The sequence below is a fragment of the Tauraco erythrolophus genome, chromosome 1 (genome assembly GCF_009769465.1).
Source record: "Tauraco erythrolophus isolate bTauEry1 chromosome 1, bTauEry1.pri, whole genome shotgun sequence".
Lineage (NCBI taxonomy): Eukaryota > Metazoa > Chordata > Aves > Musophagiformes > Musophagidae > Tauraco > Tauraco erythrolophus.
Window position 1 is genome coordinate 62,288,883 of NC_141465.1, and position 17,709 is coordinate 62,306,591.

The 17,709-nt window shown below is 38.6% G+C and overlaps 1 protein-coding gene across 3 annotated transcripts in view; it reads right to left on the reverse strand.

Annotated features, from left to right (window-relative positions):
• INPP4A (inositol polyphosphate-4-phosphatase type I A) overlaps nt 1-17,709 on the reverse strand; it is a 132,843-nt gene that overhangs the window by 44,589 nt on the left and 70,545 nt on the right. For 2 of the 3 annotated variants that reach the window (XM_086619311.1, XM_086619302.1), the window contains exons 4-12: nt 12,068-12,130; nt 9,363-9,581; nt 8,494-8,538; nt 6,899-7,017; nt 6,663-6,779; nt 5,528-5,607; nt 2,853-2,964; nt 1,762-1,852; nt 942-1,089 (exon numbers count right to left, since the gene is read on the reverse strand). In XM_086619311.1, coding sequence (XP_086475437.1) covers nt 942-1,089; nt 1,762-1,852; nt 2,853-2,964; nt 5,528-5,607; nt 6,663-6,779; nt 6,899-7,017; nt 8,494-8,538; nt 9,363-9,468 — 818 coding nt within the window. In that variant the 5' untranslated portion in view covers nt 9,469-9,581; nt 12,068-12,130. Of the gene's footprint in view, nt 1-941; nt 1,090-1,761; nt 1,853-2,852; nt 3,007-5,527; nt 5,608-6,662; nt 6,780-6,898; nt 7,018-8,493; nt 8,539-9,362; nt 9,582-12,067; nt 12,131-17,709 lie in introns of all 3 variants that reach the window. The other variant, XM_086619294.1, reaches the window with a different exon arrangement.

Below are 17,709 nucleotides of genomic sequence, written 5' to 3' on the forward strand. Positions count from 1 at the left end.
AACAGGTATGTTGCCTGAAAGAGAGTTAATTGCTCCAAAAAGAAGCAAATTCAGAATAAACCTACAAACCGGTTAACAGATTTCCTTCTCCCTCCCACCTCCTAAAATGAGAAAAAGCCACTACTGTCCTACAGTGTTTCATTTTACTTGCTTTCATCTGTTTGTTTTCCATTGAAAACTACTCTTCTGGCTCTCAAAGCCACCTCCTAGCTCACTGAGAGGAGTCAGTGCTCCTGTCATCTATCTCTGCTTTGCTTTCATAGCACAGAAGTCAACTGACTTTTTCAAAGTTCACCTTCAAAGTGATTCTGATTTTTCTTCTCTGTCTGCTACTCTAATTACTTATTCCTCCTCAGCTGGTTTCTGCGTTGTCTCTGTCTTTCTCAAAATTCTTAGCAGAAAGGAGTTATTAGTCTTTCATTTATGCTGTCTCATCTATCCAGACTTCCCCCCCACCTATGAAACATAGAGACATGTTTTATTTTTAATTCAATTTCATTTTTTTCTTTATATTAGAAATAAACTATGTTTAAAAAAACAAAGTGTATTGAAGTATATAAATTATTATATATATAAAAAGGTAATGTATTCTAGTGGCCCTAATACACTCACATGACTATGGAATAATATATTCTGTGGCCTTTTGTGAGTAAAGCATTTTCTTCTAAGTGCAGAAAACTGTGGTATGATCTTAAGTGTTCACTCCGCCAACAACTCTCTCCCATTGTAACCTCTGTATGTCCACGTTACCATACACTCAAGCCCAAACTTTATACTCTGACATGAAATTTTATTCACTGTAACTGTACAGTCAGCAAGTTGTTGCTTTTACTATTTTTTCTTTAGTGTCTCTGTGCATTAACACAGATATATTCCTTGGTAACTCAATAACAGCTGTATCACCGCTGTATTACTGCACATGCAAACTGGAACAAACTCACCTTGCTGCATCTTCTTCTAGAAGAAGCTTCACAAATTGCCTGGGGATGTGTAGCGACAGGATGCTCTCAGCCATCTGCTCCAAGATTCTCAAGTGGTTTCCATCAGTGGTTGGGAAGCGATACATTCGGCAAATGGCGCCACCAAACACTATAAAGAATTAAAATAACATTATTTTAGGTCAAGGTTTGAGTTAAAAGCATACAAATTCTCTCCTTTTTTAAAGCAAATGGCTTCAATTCACTAAAGTGCTGTAACACACTGCTGTAAAGATCTGGTTTAACTAGGCATCAGTCTAGGTTTTCCAAGCATGGATAGTCTGCAATGACCATTCTTACAATGCTTGCAGGAAAAGCCTCCAAATGATTTAAAACACAGGCAAGGATATAAAATACATATTCAACTTTTGAACTTTTTTTTTTTTTTAATGTACTGTGCACTTCCCTCTCATGCAGTAATTTGCTGGAAAACTAATCTTTCTTCAAGAAATTTTTTTAAAGCCACTGCTTTCCTCTGTCTCTCCCCTCACCCCTCAATGATTGCTTTGGAACAGACTAGCAAATTGCATGGAAAAAATTATACTATAGTAAACTTAATGACAAAAGTTTGTTTCTGCTGTTTTTACTATACAGATGATAAAATAATATATGCAGATGATAAACCAATTTATTCTTGTATGACCCTCAGAGGGCTGCTCAATCAGCAGCCTGTTCCTATTCAAATAAAACATCTGCTTGAACACCTTGGGGCCACAGGCAGACAGCAAGAAATTAGCTTTTACTGGTGCCTAAAGCTTACTTGTTACAGCCCACAGCAGCTTACCAGATTTCAGTAGTGCATCTTTCCGTAATGAAGCATATTTGGATCTGATTCCTAAAGATTCTGTTAAACTTTCATCAACTGGCAACACAGTCTAAGCAAAACAATAACAACAAAAACAAATAGAAAGAATAAAACTTCAGTGCCAGGGCAACATGCAGTGATGACCCTATTATACAGACTTGAATAGAATATTCAATACAATGCGTGTTTAAAATAAATATTTCAAATATGTTTACTGTGGACAAAAAATACTGCAGGCTGAAATGACAAATCCACTTAACCCCTCCAATCTAAGCACTCCTATTTACTTCTACTGCACATTCAAAATGCTGAAAAAATTTTCATCCAGCCCTGCAACAACTTGATGTTAGCAGAGCTCCAGAGCTCTTAAAGGTACTGCATCAGTATGTGCCAATGACAGGTCTGGTTGGATACAAAGTGATACTAGTCCATATTGTGACTGTCATACAAGACACAAGTGCAATTATCACCAGCATATTCAGAGCATAAGGTTTATGGAATTAGACATATGCCTAGGCTGAGAAAGTACTATAAATATCTGCTCTCATACAAATATTTGGGGAACACATAAAAAAAGAATAATAATCCAGTATTCAAGTAACCTGTTCAGTTTGATTAAAATATTTTATGGTACTTCTTTTTAAAAAGTTGCCTGTGAAAATTCCAGAAATTCCCTGAGCATCCCCATCACAGCTTTGCTTGATGCCACCTTCCAATTCAGAAGTGTACAATACCACATCTTTGTGAAACTGGTTATCAAAGGACGAAGAGCACCAACGTACAGTACCGCAAGCCTATTCTGATGAAAGGCATGAGCACTTGAAGTAAAAGCTTAATCACTGTAAAATAAAATTTTCCTGAAGACTTTTAACCCCAAACATTAGCATCAAGAGCTCTGCAAAATATAAAACTGCTTCATCACCATCAGGCTGTTTTTTTACAGTATTTTGTAATTGTAAAGCACTACTAGACACCAAGATGGACAGGAAGGTTGACAGCAGATCTCAACTTATTTCAATACTACAAATCAATCTGCATCTTTCTGAAGCTGATACAATGCTCATACTCACCCTTCCATTAATTGTATCAGGTGACCTTGTCACTGGAGGCCTTTGGTCAGTTTTTTCCTCCATTTGCCATCCAATAACTGTAATGTTACCTACACGGTCACTTTCAGCCGACCTGCAACAAACACTCTGCGTTGAGATTTTTTTGGAGGTGGACCTGTTTATCAACAAGGGAACACTTATAAAAGGCTATTAATCTTCAAACTTAATGAACATTTTAAATAGGAAGCTTTTCAGCCTTATTTTACGTATTTTTATAATCTGTTATTCCAACAGGAAAATGCTCCCCTCATTCCGCAGGGATACTGTACAGACCTCCTAACTGAAGGCAACCTAAAACCATGCATGTGTTTCAATACTTCCGTAAAACCAGAAAGAGTTCAGATTGTACAATTAGCCTGTTGTAGGCAAAAGCAGCTTAAATTGTGAACATTAACAGGGGCAGATAATTGGATGTATGTGAACACAGGTGTGCACCTGTGCGTGTGAATGTCTGAAACTCTCCATCAGAAGCCTGCTACTTGCTAGCTGCAACTGCTGCAGTTGCAATCGGTAAGTTTTGATAATATGTGGACTAAAAAGAAGTAGGACACCCCAAATCTTCTACTTTAGTAGAGAAGTCAGGCAAGGCCACCAGTTAGGAGGCTGATCACACCTTGTGCTTCTGCAGATAGATTATCTATATTGGGAAAACTGGAGGCCTGACATTTCAGAAAGAAAAGCTGATGTTAAAGAGAAGGATCCTGAAAAGTGGTCTAGGGAAGAAGAAGGTGAAGATTCTCAATGGAGGAAAGATCCCTGAGGAAGGGAAAGATCCTGGAGATGAGGGAGGTGTGTGGAAACAAATGCCAGAGATCCCCAGGGACCTGGCCACGAACAGCTGAAATAGGTCAGTAACAGCTCAGGAGCTGCACAGTACAAACTGACACAACTTTCTGTCCCACCTTCCCAGACCAGCAGCCACCTCCTTGCTGGGGAGGGAAGCTGAGACAATATGAACACAGGACTGAGGGGGGAGTGAGTGAGTGAATGAGTGAGAGACAGAGAATCAAGTAGGGTAAAAGCTCTCATCTTGCTGGTTTTAAAATACATACCAGTACCCAGATCTACCACGGCTGTCATTTGTTCTGTCTCACCCATGACACAGTAATTTTGGCAGAGACTTTATGTTATTATTTTAAGACAGATTCTAAATGGTATTTTAAGATTGTTGTTTACATGTAAAAATTTGCTGGGACAACTAAGACAAAAAAAAAGTCTCTGGAACAGACAATACTGGGGAGACAAAAGAAATAAGCACACAAGATAACTACAAGAAAATGTTTAAGTATCCAAATCATGCAGCATGTTTACATATGTTGCTCAGCACCCAGCTTATACATCTAAGGGGCAACGTGACAATGAGGAGACATGTATGTATACACCTTGATAACCAGAATACACTTGATAATGTATTATCAGAAGATAATGAAGTTCATTTTCAACTTAGTCATGAAAGAAAAAACCTAACAGGATAACCATGTCTAATACACAACCATGAAACTCCTGATAAATTAGACTATTTTACCCATCATCAATGTCGTACTTTTGGGGCCTTTTCTGACTCATTTTCTTTATCTGCTCCCCAGTGTTAAATTGTGTCAATTTTTTCCTTTATGACACACTGCGGAAAAGCTGAAAGCCCTACCCATCTCTTCTCTTAGCAAAAAAAGCTTTGCCCATGTTTTGTCAGTTGTGTCTGGGCTAAGAAATTTCTGCAAGTTTATCACAGTTACTATTTCTAGTGCTGATTATGCCGATACTACCAACACCACCTTCCTCAGTCTCTCTGAATACGCTTCCCCCCCCCTTCAACTCACTTCCCCTTGCCCCCTCTGACAGGGATGCCTGTCCTACTTCAACACATACTACGACAACGTGCATTTACACATCAGAGCTCCCTCTCCTTAATCTCACTTTGCTTTCCTCATTCTTCCCCAACCCCTTACTTAACTTTGGCCCACGCTGGCTTTCAAGAGTGTGGTTTGATTCTTATGATTTGAACTGCTACCTTAAGGATTGATATTTGACTCACATCTTCTTTTTCATTGCCTCCTGAGTCACATCCCTTCCACAAAAGTTTCTGATATGAATTCAACTAGAAAATTACATCAATCAATGTTTCTGTAGTGTGACTCCTCCTTTACTAGTGCATTTTATTGATATATGCACCATTTAGCAACAAATACACAATTTACCAACAGGCAGGTGCTAAGATAGTAAACAGAGCCTAGATTTATCTAAGCCACGGTATTCCAAACAGTTAAGATAACCTTTGCTTCAATGGGTTTCATTCTATCACAGGCTCTTGATACATCAGCATGGTTTAAAATAGTCTATTTTGCCACTCTGCACAGACAGGCTGAGGTGATAGGATGAAATGCACAAAAATGAGATTTGTCAATATTTTCTTGACTTGTAGAACTAGAACCAATGTCTAACATTATTCACCATGTTGGAAAGGTCTTATTCTACATGTTTTAATTATCATGCAATATAAAATAGTTTTTCCTTAATAGTGGCCTGGAACTAAAAAAACAAAAGGTTTTCATCACATCTCACAGACCGTTTTCATCACATCTTAAGCATGCTTTCAAGAATTAATAATTGATTCTTAAATGAACGACAATATTACAAACCTTAGTGTTAAGTGCAACCTGTGATTCTTCTCCTGAAGAAGTTCTTTTACAGTGAACGTCCCAGAACCCAGCAAATACATCTGAAAGAGGGTAAGTACCAGAATTGTAATTATTTATCTTTACAATGAACAAAGGCTTTGTCCGAAGCACTAAAGCTCAAAATACAATTATTATGCATAAAAGTCAGAGAATAAAAACATAATTACATATGCTTATATATAACTAATTAAAAGCCTTTAAAATGTAACAAATTTGGTAATTTATAAAACCCCTTTCTTTACTAGAGGACAACGAGCATTTTCCTTTCTCTAGGACTCAGGCAGAGGCACCTCAACACATACAAGCTTAGGCCCAGCAATACAGGAACACTGAAAGCAACGACTGAATGGGGCTCAGACTGACTAGGTCGACACTTCATAGTCTCTCCCTGATCCAGACGTGGCTCTCCTGAAGAGCTTCGCTCCTCTGTGGAGACATTCCTTTTTCCCCAGAGCCTCCCTGTGCAGCACTGTACAGAGAGGGACCACCTTGCTGCCCCTGTGGAACCCATGGAAAAGCAGACACGTGGGGCGGGAAACAGTATTCTAGGCAACAGTCTGAGAATAAATGGCCTGAGTTGCCTGCAGATCCAAGTAGTTACATGGGAGGGCTGGCACTTACAACTTTTTTCAGTAAGGGAATAAATCCTACCCTGAACAAAATCACTAAGGGATCAGGGCAGGCCAGTTTCTGGAATTTGGCAGCTCTGTTCAAAACGACTGTTTCATTATGGGCTCAATAGGCCCAACATTTTGGCATAGGTTAGAGGTCTCAGGAGTGTTGGATCCTATTCATTATCTACTTCAATGAAAAGGTCCAAAACGTAAAAGAACAAGTGACAGGCCCTCTTAATTTAAATCAGCGGTTCCCAAACTTGCTGAAGACAAGCCTTATTTGAGAAAACTGGCAATGCTCCCCACTCTGCCAAGTCTACCTCACGGTATTTGTCTCTCCTTCCCCTACCCACCTTGCTTTCTCTAGGATCAGTGCTGCTACCCCTTTGCTTTCTTCCACAAAAGTTACTAATTTTATCTCCTTGCCTCTCATTTCCTTGCTCCACACTGGCTGGGGAGGCAAGAGAAAAAAGAAAACTTACTGTTCCCTGAGATCTATCTTTGACATCGTACACGGAGAGTTTGATTTGCGTCAACTGATTGATAAGGGAGTCTTGGAAAAAGGCAATGCTGCTTAGAAAGATAGGATTACTTGTTCCCTGCAATTGTAAACAAAAAAGGCAAAAATTAATGCAAGGTGATACCTGTTCGGAAGAAATGCTTCTTGTGTTAGCTTCAATTTTAAATCTAACACAAGAGTACCTCACCACTTACTTACCTCAATAATTTCTGTCTGTGCATGCTTCGTCCAGAACGCCTGAGGAGGTGTAGTTACACTCACTGCTACAAAACTATTTGGTTTTCGATCTAGCGATGGAGTTAGCAGCTCACTGCAAGCTTTAGGTACGCAATAGATAAATAAATTTAGATTAAAGATCCTTTTCATAATGCTGTAAGACTCTGCATTTTTATAAAAGCATATTATATACTCTGAGCAATAATGCCATGAAGGGCCTAATATTCATTCTACTGCCATGCTGTGAAGGCAGACATCACTCGCCTTTGTGCATGCAAACAGTAAACGTGCAATCAGATCAGTCTGGCTCCAAGCTGTAGAGCTGTAATTTAAACTTGTTCTCTTGTAACACCTGCCTATCCACCTCCTGGCACAGCTCATTAGAACAGCGTACATGCATCGGTTTTCCTCTGGGAATCTCATGAGCATGGCTGCATTTGATTTGAAGTCACGCTCCATTAAGCCCATTACCAAATGGCATTTTGCCATGGAGAACCCACAGAAGTGCTGGAACACTAATCAGGCAGCACTAGTATGAGGAGAAGTAACTTGTAATTGTAAAAGGACAGCAATTTATTTCCTCTAAAATGTTATTGTGAGTTTAACTGCTGGGAAGGGACTATATAGGAAGCAACTATCAAAAATTTCAGTGAGTGACCACACAATTACATTAAACTTCATAACCAAATTCTATCTAGTTACATACAGGTAACTACAGTGTGGTCCTACTCTGTTTCAGTTAGATGCAGAAAGTTAATTCTGAAATCTACCTGAGCAAGCAAAATGTTCAAAGGTACACTAAGTAGCTTTGCAGTTCTATATATTTTTAATTTATCCAAAAATATTTGAAGTACCTTTTTCAGCTCTAAGGAGTTCTTAAGATCACTATTCATAACGCAATTACATACCTCTGAGACAACGTTCTAATTTTTCATTTCAAACATACTGTTAAGAGCATAACCTTCCAAAAATCAGTCCACTATTAAGCCAAGAAAGCCATGCTGCAGTTGAAAATGTGGACTGAATTTTTCAAGAAGAAAATATTTTTAATTTATTCTTCCAGTGAGGTCACTAGCTTCTTGTCGAAATTTAATCATCCCAGAAATTAGGTCACTTCTGCATCTCACATTATCACTTGACAGCAAAGACCACGGGAAAGAAGATATGTGTAATAGCTGGTAACTCTTAGAAAATATTTTGTCCTAAAATGGTGTTTCCAGCAAATCTTCAATTTGTTTGAAGATCTGAACTGCTGATATACTGAGACCACAGTTTCACTGTGTCTTCACTTAAACAAAATAAGCATTTAAAAATAACATCCACATAGTAAACATTTAAAATTGTACAGGACAGATGTTTTAATTACAGACTTTTAAAACCATCACAAAATAAAAGTGCTGGCTGCTTATCAAAAGATGCTGTACAGGCAGCAAGAAAACTGGACCACATCTCATAAAACTAAAGCAAAGTTTCAATCCCTACTATACGAAAGGCACTTCAAAATTAACAATTTTAAAACTGCACAAATACTCGATAGCACGTATCATCAAAATTAGCATAAAAATCACTAAACCTACCTAAACTGAATTCTAAAATCGGCTCATCTGGATCCTGAATGTTTCCTGTAAATCAGAAAAAGTAACACGACATTAGCCAAACATTGCTGTCACGAAGTTGCAGTCATATAGAGAATGAAATTAAATTTTACAGAAAGAATTCATATTTTTAATTCAATGAACAATGACTGGTATTTAAAATTTTTATTAGCTAATCTTTGGTATTTAAAAATTATTTGAAAAACCTGAGATGATCTCATTTTATAAAACATGTTAAAATATGTAAAACTATACAACCTTATATGGAATATGGGAATATAAATGCCCAATCTCAGTAGAAAACAGTAAGATTAAAGCCACTCAGCGTCTGAGCCACTAGCAACTCCAAATTATTAAATCAGATACATCTCCTCTGTGATCAGTGAACAGGGAGAAGTTGGAAAGTACCTGTCTCTCACTTATCAAAGAAAGCCTCTGAGGTTTACAATCCTAATTTACTCACCATAAAAGATGAGGGAGACCATTCTCAGCTCCCTGAACTCTCTTGAAAATTTCATACAATGTCAAACAAGGAGGTTGCCAAGACTCTTCCTAGACCTTGACACTCTTGTTGATTTCTCCCTGTTACTTAGTTCTGACTGATAAACATAACTGCACAAAATCTAGCTTAATTTCTTTTTTTTTCTTCCCTCTCCAATTTTAATGTTTCATCTATTTTAAAAATGGTAAATTCAAGATTTTTTAAATTTTTTAGTATAATTCCTTTATCTCATTCCCTCCATATAACCAGACACATGTAATCTTCCAGCAATTAAAAGAAAAAAACAATATTAATACAAGGTAGATTCTGAGAGGAATAACAAAACAATATCTGACATGAAGGTACCTACCTGCTAAAGAAAGGCCTAGCATGTCAGAAGTGACATCGATGGTGGAAGCCCGTTGCACGGTGCGGGATTTTGCACCATGGCGGGGACTGTGTTCTCTTGCTGTCATTTTGTCATGAAGAACCCTTCTTTTCTTGCCGCTTGGCTTTATCGATGTTTGTCTTACAGAGTAGCAGAGTGCAGCAGGTTTTCTACGATTGCTATTCCTCTAACATTGCCACGCTGAGCAATAAAGAGAGCAAAAACAAACACCAAAACTTTAGACCACTGTCACCTGCTGTTCTTTTTAACAGTAGCAAACCTACTGCCATAAAATTCCCTCAGGTCATTCAAATAAAACGCTCAAGGCAGATCTAATGCACAGTAACTCAACTGGCATGAACTGTAGATCTGTAGCATTTTACTGCAAGTTGTTGAAGACTGTACCACATGCAAAAAAAGCTCTTCTGTCAGAGAATGGGGATTGAGAGAGACTCGTTAACAGACCAGCTGCTCTTCTCCTTTTGTCTAAGCTATTAAACCATCCTTAATGAAGTTTCCTGGTTTTCATAATCCCTGGGGAACACAAGTGAATTTGTCAGATGAGGCCTCTGCAGAGGTAGGACAAGGGATAAGGACAAAGGGACAATGGGTCGGCAGAATGCAGAACAAAAGGGCAAGAAATGTTGCTAGTGTCAGCATGCTGTGTTGTTTCAGGCTCTACTGCCATGAGAAAGGGATATTGAAAACTATAAATAAAACCCACTGGGTCAGAACAAGGGTGAAATTCTGGGATGGTGATGGAAAGAAAAAGCAAAAGGGGATGCCTGTTGATGTGCCACATGGCAGCATCTGTGCTATTCCTTCATCCTACACTTTATTGGTCTACAGACACCCATGACAGTTGTTCTTCCTCTCACAATGCCTCTGAAGTGAAATGTTATGGTAGAAAAAAACCACACAGTCTATAGAAAATTTGGTTACATTGTTAAATGTGGTGCTTTTGGTTTGGCTGATAAATTTGAATGTTCCTTCCGTCAGCAACGTTAGCTCTGCAGTTATGGAACTTTTGTATTCATTCATACTATTATGACAAACTCCATTCACTTAAGAAGTGAGATTAGGAGTAAAGTCTAATAAACTGAAAGGTAGTAATACAGTGATTAAAATCTTCACATCAGCCTCTCATTCATTTTACAAAACATTTGAACCACGCTACATAATGGGAGAATATTTTTTTTCCTTTTAGGTTGACGGACGTAACAATGGGCAAGATGCATTCTAATTAAATAAAGCATCTAGCTGTTACTTGTGTTTTAAATAGGCATTTTAAAATTGGCTGAACATCTCCAAAGGATCATTCAACCTGCCTAACTAAAATCTCTAAATTTAACTAGTCAGCATTTCCCTCTGGAGGATTTCAAGAGAATCTCCCTCTCTCCACAGGGAACTCAAGCATCGTCTTAACTAGCACTGGTTCACTGGAGATCTAAAATCCAGATGTAAGTTAAGCATCTAAGACAACTGAATTGAACACCATCCTGGTCATCTACACGAGCTTAGGAATGAGATTTTAAAAGAGGAACTCATTCTAAGGAGGAAGGAATTTGGGCCGTGTCTATCAGATGCGCCAGTTCGTTGCCACTCAGAACTAATAATTGGCCTTGGTGATTCAACTCAGGTTTGTATAATATAATGTCATGAGCCAATTCCAAATAGGAAAAAAGGGAATTCTTGAGTGGAAGACATAGAAATTGAGAGCTATGAACACCGCATCCCCAAAAGCTCTGAAACTCAGTAACAGCATACAAAACACTCCACTTATAGATACAATTTATAAAAGTCAAAAATTAAAGCAGGTAGTTTTCTGATTCATATGGAATCACAGAATAGTTGAGGTTGGAAGGGATCTCTGGAGTTCATCTAATCTAATCTCCTGGCTCAAAAGCAGTGTCACCTAAAGCAAGTTGCTCAGGACTGTGTCCAGTTGTTTTTTGACAAGAACGGATCTCTCTGGCCAACCTAGTTGTTCCAAAGTTTGATCACTCACAGTAAAAAAGAAAAAAGCTTTCCCTGCCCCCAACCTCTTCCTTTTTTTTTTTTTTTTTTTAAATGTTTAAGTGGCTAGTGGACCACGAGTCTTTCTCGAGTAGTACTCAATGTACTAAGATTTGATCAAATAAAACTTCCATCAACATTTTTTGCCAGTTTCCAAGTCTTTCCATTCTCCTATTTTTTTCCCCCCTTTCTTTCAGCAATAGGTTTTCTTGGTTTGTTCTTTCTGTAATGTGACGTTTAATGGTTTCTAAGTCCATTAAACCTAACTGCCTAATGAAATAGAACACCTACAAAACGTGACTGCAGAGATTTGGAAAGGATGCCATAGCCCCTTCCCTGAAATCCTACAAATACCTTATTAGAGAATAATTAACATGTTCACACAGGTACAGGTCAGACAGCAGTTAGGTTAAAGAGTCCAGTTGTTTCAGCTAAACTTTGTTAGTTTCAGCTAAAATGTCTGTAGCTGCTGACATCCTTAAAAAGGGTCAATCCTTGAGAACTTAAAACAGGTCAGGTATTTTCTTTGTTTTGAAACTATTTCTATTTAAATATTACTGAGAGTAATAATTTTCCAAGGCTCTCTAAATTCTCAACTATTCATTTAAATTGCAATATTAATTTCTCACCTAATGACACATTTTTAATTTACTTACACTGATCATACTTACAGAGGGCTCTTTTCCTCATGTGTGGAGAGATTTTATGTATTGTAACATCAGTTAAGTCCACATCTAAAAAGAGAAACAAAAGAATCAGCATAAATAATCCAATCTTTTTACACAGCATAAATCACAACCAACAGGTAGGTACCATTCTCAGATTAAACGTAAATTTAACTTCTGATTACTAGCTCTCACACTAAAGTTTACTGAAAATAGAAAAAGATTATGATCCTCTGCTGGATCTCACCCAGCACTGGTTATAGCAATAGCCAGTCAGAGCAGGGAGCACAAAGAAATAAGCTTATGCTGAAAAGGACCGACTTCAGAGCAGCATTTGGTGAGTGGGTAGAAGAGCTGTAAAATACATGTTTTAACAAGTTTACTGAAAGGCTTGGTGCTACTAAGAAAAAGGAATGTATATGATATGTTGAGTATGAGACAGCATTTGTTACTACGCTTGCTTTTCTACAGTTAAACTTTCAAAATTTTGTTATTTGGAAGAGTTATAACCACCACTGTCAGGAGAAAAGATCCTGTGTCAAAACACAGAAGTTCAAAAGATCAGGATGTAGGGCTCTTTCTCCAATGGGTTAAATTACTATGAGAGGTAGGCTTCTATAAACAGCTAGCAGTTCATAAACAGGAAAAGTGAATTATTTTTAAATCTACTACAGGTTAACTGAAGGTTCACATTTTCTAGTGGTACCATCTCATTCAAGTACATTTGCATTAATAGGATATGCCTTTTAAGACCTCCCCTGTATGTCATACTACAATAAAAGAGATGGAGAAGTCTAGTCTGAGCTTTCTGATTTAATCACCAGCCCTACTAATTACCCAAGACTGCTTAAGAACAAAGGTATGAGCACTTATCACTTATGGAAAGGGTCTTATCTCACCTAAACTGCATAGGAGGCAGGTATCTGATCTCAGCTCACTACCCAGGTTCTCTATATAGTCAATGGTGAGACACAGGCACTTTCAGAGAATGAGTCACCATTTTCCAAGGTAAGGTGGGATGAATCACCTCATGCAGATACCTGTCTCTTCTCTCTAATTATAGAAAGAATTTAGATGACTAGCTTAGGCCTGACGCTGTAGCTGGGCAAACTGGATCCCTCCCACAGTTGTGCTAGCTCAGGCAGGGATGACTTCCCTCTACTCACTGCAGAGCCTGACAGACTCAAACGACAGGTGCTTTGATCGCTCTCTTGAATTACAACTGCTTCAGCAATTACAACTTTATGATCATGTTTTTGATAAAAATCAATGGAGGTAAGATTCCTACCAAATCAAGGGTAGCATTAACACAACGGAGAGTTTCCTTAGATGGTACCAAAAACTAGCACCACTCCTGCAGCCAGCAATCCCAAAGGCTGATGTAATTCATGTCCAGACGAACCCTATCATGAAGATGGCATGATGCATCTATGCATAGCCTTTGGCTTTGCTCTTACTAATACTGCAGACAGTGGATGTTGGTAACAAGTGCAGCTTTGGACTTCATGAAGTTTTGCTGCAAGCTGAGTTTTGCTGCAAGCTGCAACTGTGGCTTCAACAGAAGCATGAAAAGCTGTTGTTGACCCCCAACACCATTAATGGTCATTTCTACTATGCAGAAAAGGCTTCTGAACAAGTCTCCCTTCTGTTATGTGAAAATATATTTGGTGCTCTATTAGCACAAAAGCATATGACCAGAAGAAAATATCTTCATCAGATGCCACTTCTGGCCTGCCACTTTCAGTCCTGGCAGTTGGCGGTGGGAAGCAAACGCCACACTACTCAGATGCATGGCCTCACATCCTGTGGGCTTGAAACTTTTGGACATTTGGTCTCACTCTGACTACTTGCAAGATCTCAAGCAAAAACAATTATCATCTTGGCCCCAAAAGAATCCCTCGAAGATTAGCTTGTAAAACTACAAGCCAATATTCTTCTTATCTCCGCAATTGTTTTGGCAAAGTGCTCTGGTCTGTTCCAAAAAAAAAAAATCTCCTACCAAACTACCCCTTGAAACAAATGTGTCAGGTGAGATCGAACCTTCTTTCACCCTAACACCTACTTTTTTGGCACTCATTACACAACTGTAAGAAATAGGATTTTTCCAATTCACACATCAATAAGCAGGAGATTCAATTGTAGACTAAATCAAAATCTGCTCTGAGACCGTACTTTTCTACAGACACAGTGCTCTGGGCTTACGGCATTTGATCGGGTAAAGAAGCATGCCACAGCAGAAAATGCAACAGCAGTGGAAGGCTAAATGTTACTGACACATCTACACAAAAAGAATAATAGAGAAAGGGAGAGTGTCATAGCTTCTTTAATACTTAAAAAAAATGGGAATGCAATCCTACTAAAAGTTTACCATCATCTCCAAGAGGGTGTGAAAAAGTAGTTGTGGGGTACTTATTGAACTGCAATTAGTTTTACCACTCTCTGGACTGTAAGGTCCACTCTCTGAATCTTACAAATTAGGGTTCCTGTTCCTGAACAATCTGTTCAGAAACATCAAGAGGGCTCCTTCAGCCAACTGCATTCTTCAGATAATATCTTAGTAAAAAGTTTCTCTGGTTGAAAATGCTTTAGCAATACACAAAAAAGTGGAAATGAATACTGCTTGAAACAATAAGTATTTTGGATTTGCATCATGGCCAAGTTTCCAACTAACATTCTATTAACTGTATGACCACGGCGAAAATAATAGAAAGGATGAAATGCCAGACTATGCTAAGCTATGACTATGTTGCCTTCCATGTAAGAGCACCACCTCTAGTATAACTAGCACACAGATGGGATTTTTTGTTGTGTTTGGTTGTTTGGGGGTTTTTTTTATGTCCATCCATAGATAATCTTGGTAGTTAAACAAGATTTGCCATGTTGGCTCAAGACCAATCTTCCAGCAATTCCAGCATCTTATCTCCAACAGTTGTTTCAAAGGAGGATGCAAAGAACTTTATTAACCATGCTTCAGGGTCTGAGGTGAAGGTCTGGATCACCCTCACAAGAGCAGAACATCAGCTCAACGGACAGCAGCTCCCAGCAAAAGCCTGCTAAGACCAACACCAATTAAGAGGTATTTTTTTGTACAGTCTCACAAGCACTTCACTCTTCTGTCTCATTTAATGAGAGACTGAATGTCCTGAATCTCACACAGATCACAACAACGGTAAAAGTCAGAGACACGAGCTTGACATCTTGAGTCAGATTCTTCCTTCTGGCCAAACCTGTGTGGGCGGCGACATAGACTATGTCTACTGCACATCCATAGGTTGACAACTGACTTTTGCTCCACTCACTCCATGATCTAGGACATCCTCCTTACCATGCCCCTTGGGAAGGCAAAAGAAAGCAAGTGATGCCAGCATCCAATATGGACCTTTGTCTCCCACTGAAATTACTTCCCCATCAAAAACATACTCGGCAGGTGCTAGTCTGTCAGCTCCATAAAGAGGCTGTATTTCCCCTTCTCAGTCTATTCCTTAAATTTAGGTTAACCTCACAAGCTGGTTCAACGTCTTTCTCTCCCACTGACCAGAATCTTGGTTACCAAGGACAAAAATAAGTTTTCCCTGAAGAGTTTTCTCATCACACTCTGAAGTCTTCCTGAGAATTCTGAGCAAGACGGTGACCTCAGTAAGAACAGGGAAAAGTCTTCCATAAGAAAACAAAATAAAATACGGCAAGATACAATGAATGTATTTGTGAAGCATGGAAATCCCCAAACACAACCTTTCAGTGATATTTAGACAAAAGGCCATTTCAGCAGCAGAGAGCAGATTTCTTTCTCTTTGCTTTCCTGTCCATCCTCTCCCATTTACTTACAGACAAATCTGTAAGTCACAAACTTTATTCTTCATCCTTCTCTGCTATGAACTTAAGCAAACTCAATTAATCTAAAAACCTAATTTTATTTCTTTAATACATTTGAGTACTTTTAATTGAAAACTGCAATTTAGGTCACTTAGTTCTTTGCACAAATTAAGACTATTTTCTATATTCACAACTGAAATACAATTAGCATTCTTCTTAACTTAATGAGATTCTGTTTTAAAGTCACTTGTCATCACAACACTTCTATTTCTTCAGTACTCCTATGAGCACAAAAATATGTACACTTGCAGGTGGAAGTGAGCATTTGTAACACACGCACATTTACTAACTAAAATGGCAAAAGCACAGCTCTGTTCCACTTAGCAGAATAGCTTTCACCAAGGTGAGCACAGCACTATGCCATGGAAAACGATGAGCTGTGCTACAGAGCAGTCTGAAGTCTAACCCTCTCAGCCTCCTCTGTTTTTCTACCAATAGAAACTGAAACATCTTACAGATGGTCTTTACCCTAAATGAATCTTCACCCTCTTCACAAGAAATGTGCAGGGTTCATTGTGGTGAAGTTTCCTGTGCGTGGGATGACCTCTCCGCATGACCCGAGGTTCTCACACTACCTATACAGACACGGAAAAGCCCATGAGAACTGGGGACATATTTTCTGTTGAGGAGTTTGGACTGAAAACACATTTCTGAATTTGATGGTCCTTTCAACACTCTCCTAAAGCCTGCCTCTTCTAAAGTAGTCTTTCGTCACAATCATGATGCTCGGAGTGCAGACACAGCATTGCTCTAACTGGAAAAAACAAAGAGCTTAATCACCTCTCTGAGCTCCTCCTGTTGCAGGAAAGGGTGGGGTAGGGGAACAAACGCAAAAAAAAAGAAAAACAAAAGAAAAACAAAAGAAAAACTCAACAGTTTATGACCTGAAATGGAGATGAACCAGGCACACTTTAACAATTGCTAAAGATTTCATATTGCTGTTGATTACAAGCGGATGGCAGTAAAACGTCCTCCAATATACAGGCAATGAGAAAGGGGGATCACAGAAGGCACAGAGGGATAGAAACACTGAAACTAGATCTGTAATCAGAAGATTTGGTCAAGCTTGGATTACAACAAAAAGGCTATGGAACTATCATCTGATCTATCTGCCTATAACACTCATTTACTTCACAGACTAATGTAGCACTAATTAAAGCTAGTATATTCTGGTCAAAACAACCCAGGAATCACCGCCTACTGTTAGCACTGTCCTCCATGTGTTTGACGGGATCTTACAATCTCTTCTGAAACCATCGAGCTTCACCTGTGCAATGGGACTATGCTCCAGGGTCACAGTTTAAATGTTGGTTTACTTTCCTGACACCACATTTTCCCACATGGAAAGAATTCTCTGTTAGGTCAGGCACATTAGAAAAAAATCACCCAAGCGCTCTTCATTTTTACATGGCATTGCTCTGACTTTTGTGATTCCTATGCTTACTGTTTAAAACATTTATGTAAATCAAAAATACATTGCAGCATCCAAAGACAAACCAGAAATGCCTTAATTCTTTCTCTAACATATGTGTTTTCAACAACATGACTAATTGACTCAAGAAATGAAATGGTGTCAAGTATTTAGAAAATTTAAAATAAATGTTTGTGTGGGAGTAATAGTCCTCAAAGGTTATTACCAGGATTCAGGCAGCAGAAAAAAACCGGTGTCTTATGCTACTAATACAAATCTGTTGATGCATATTTCTCCATCAACATTTGTTTTGTGCTCCTACACTTTTTTGTGCATGTATTTCTGTCCATATACCCTTTTTTTG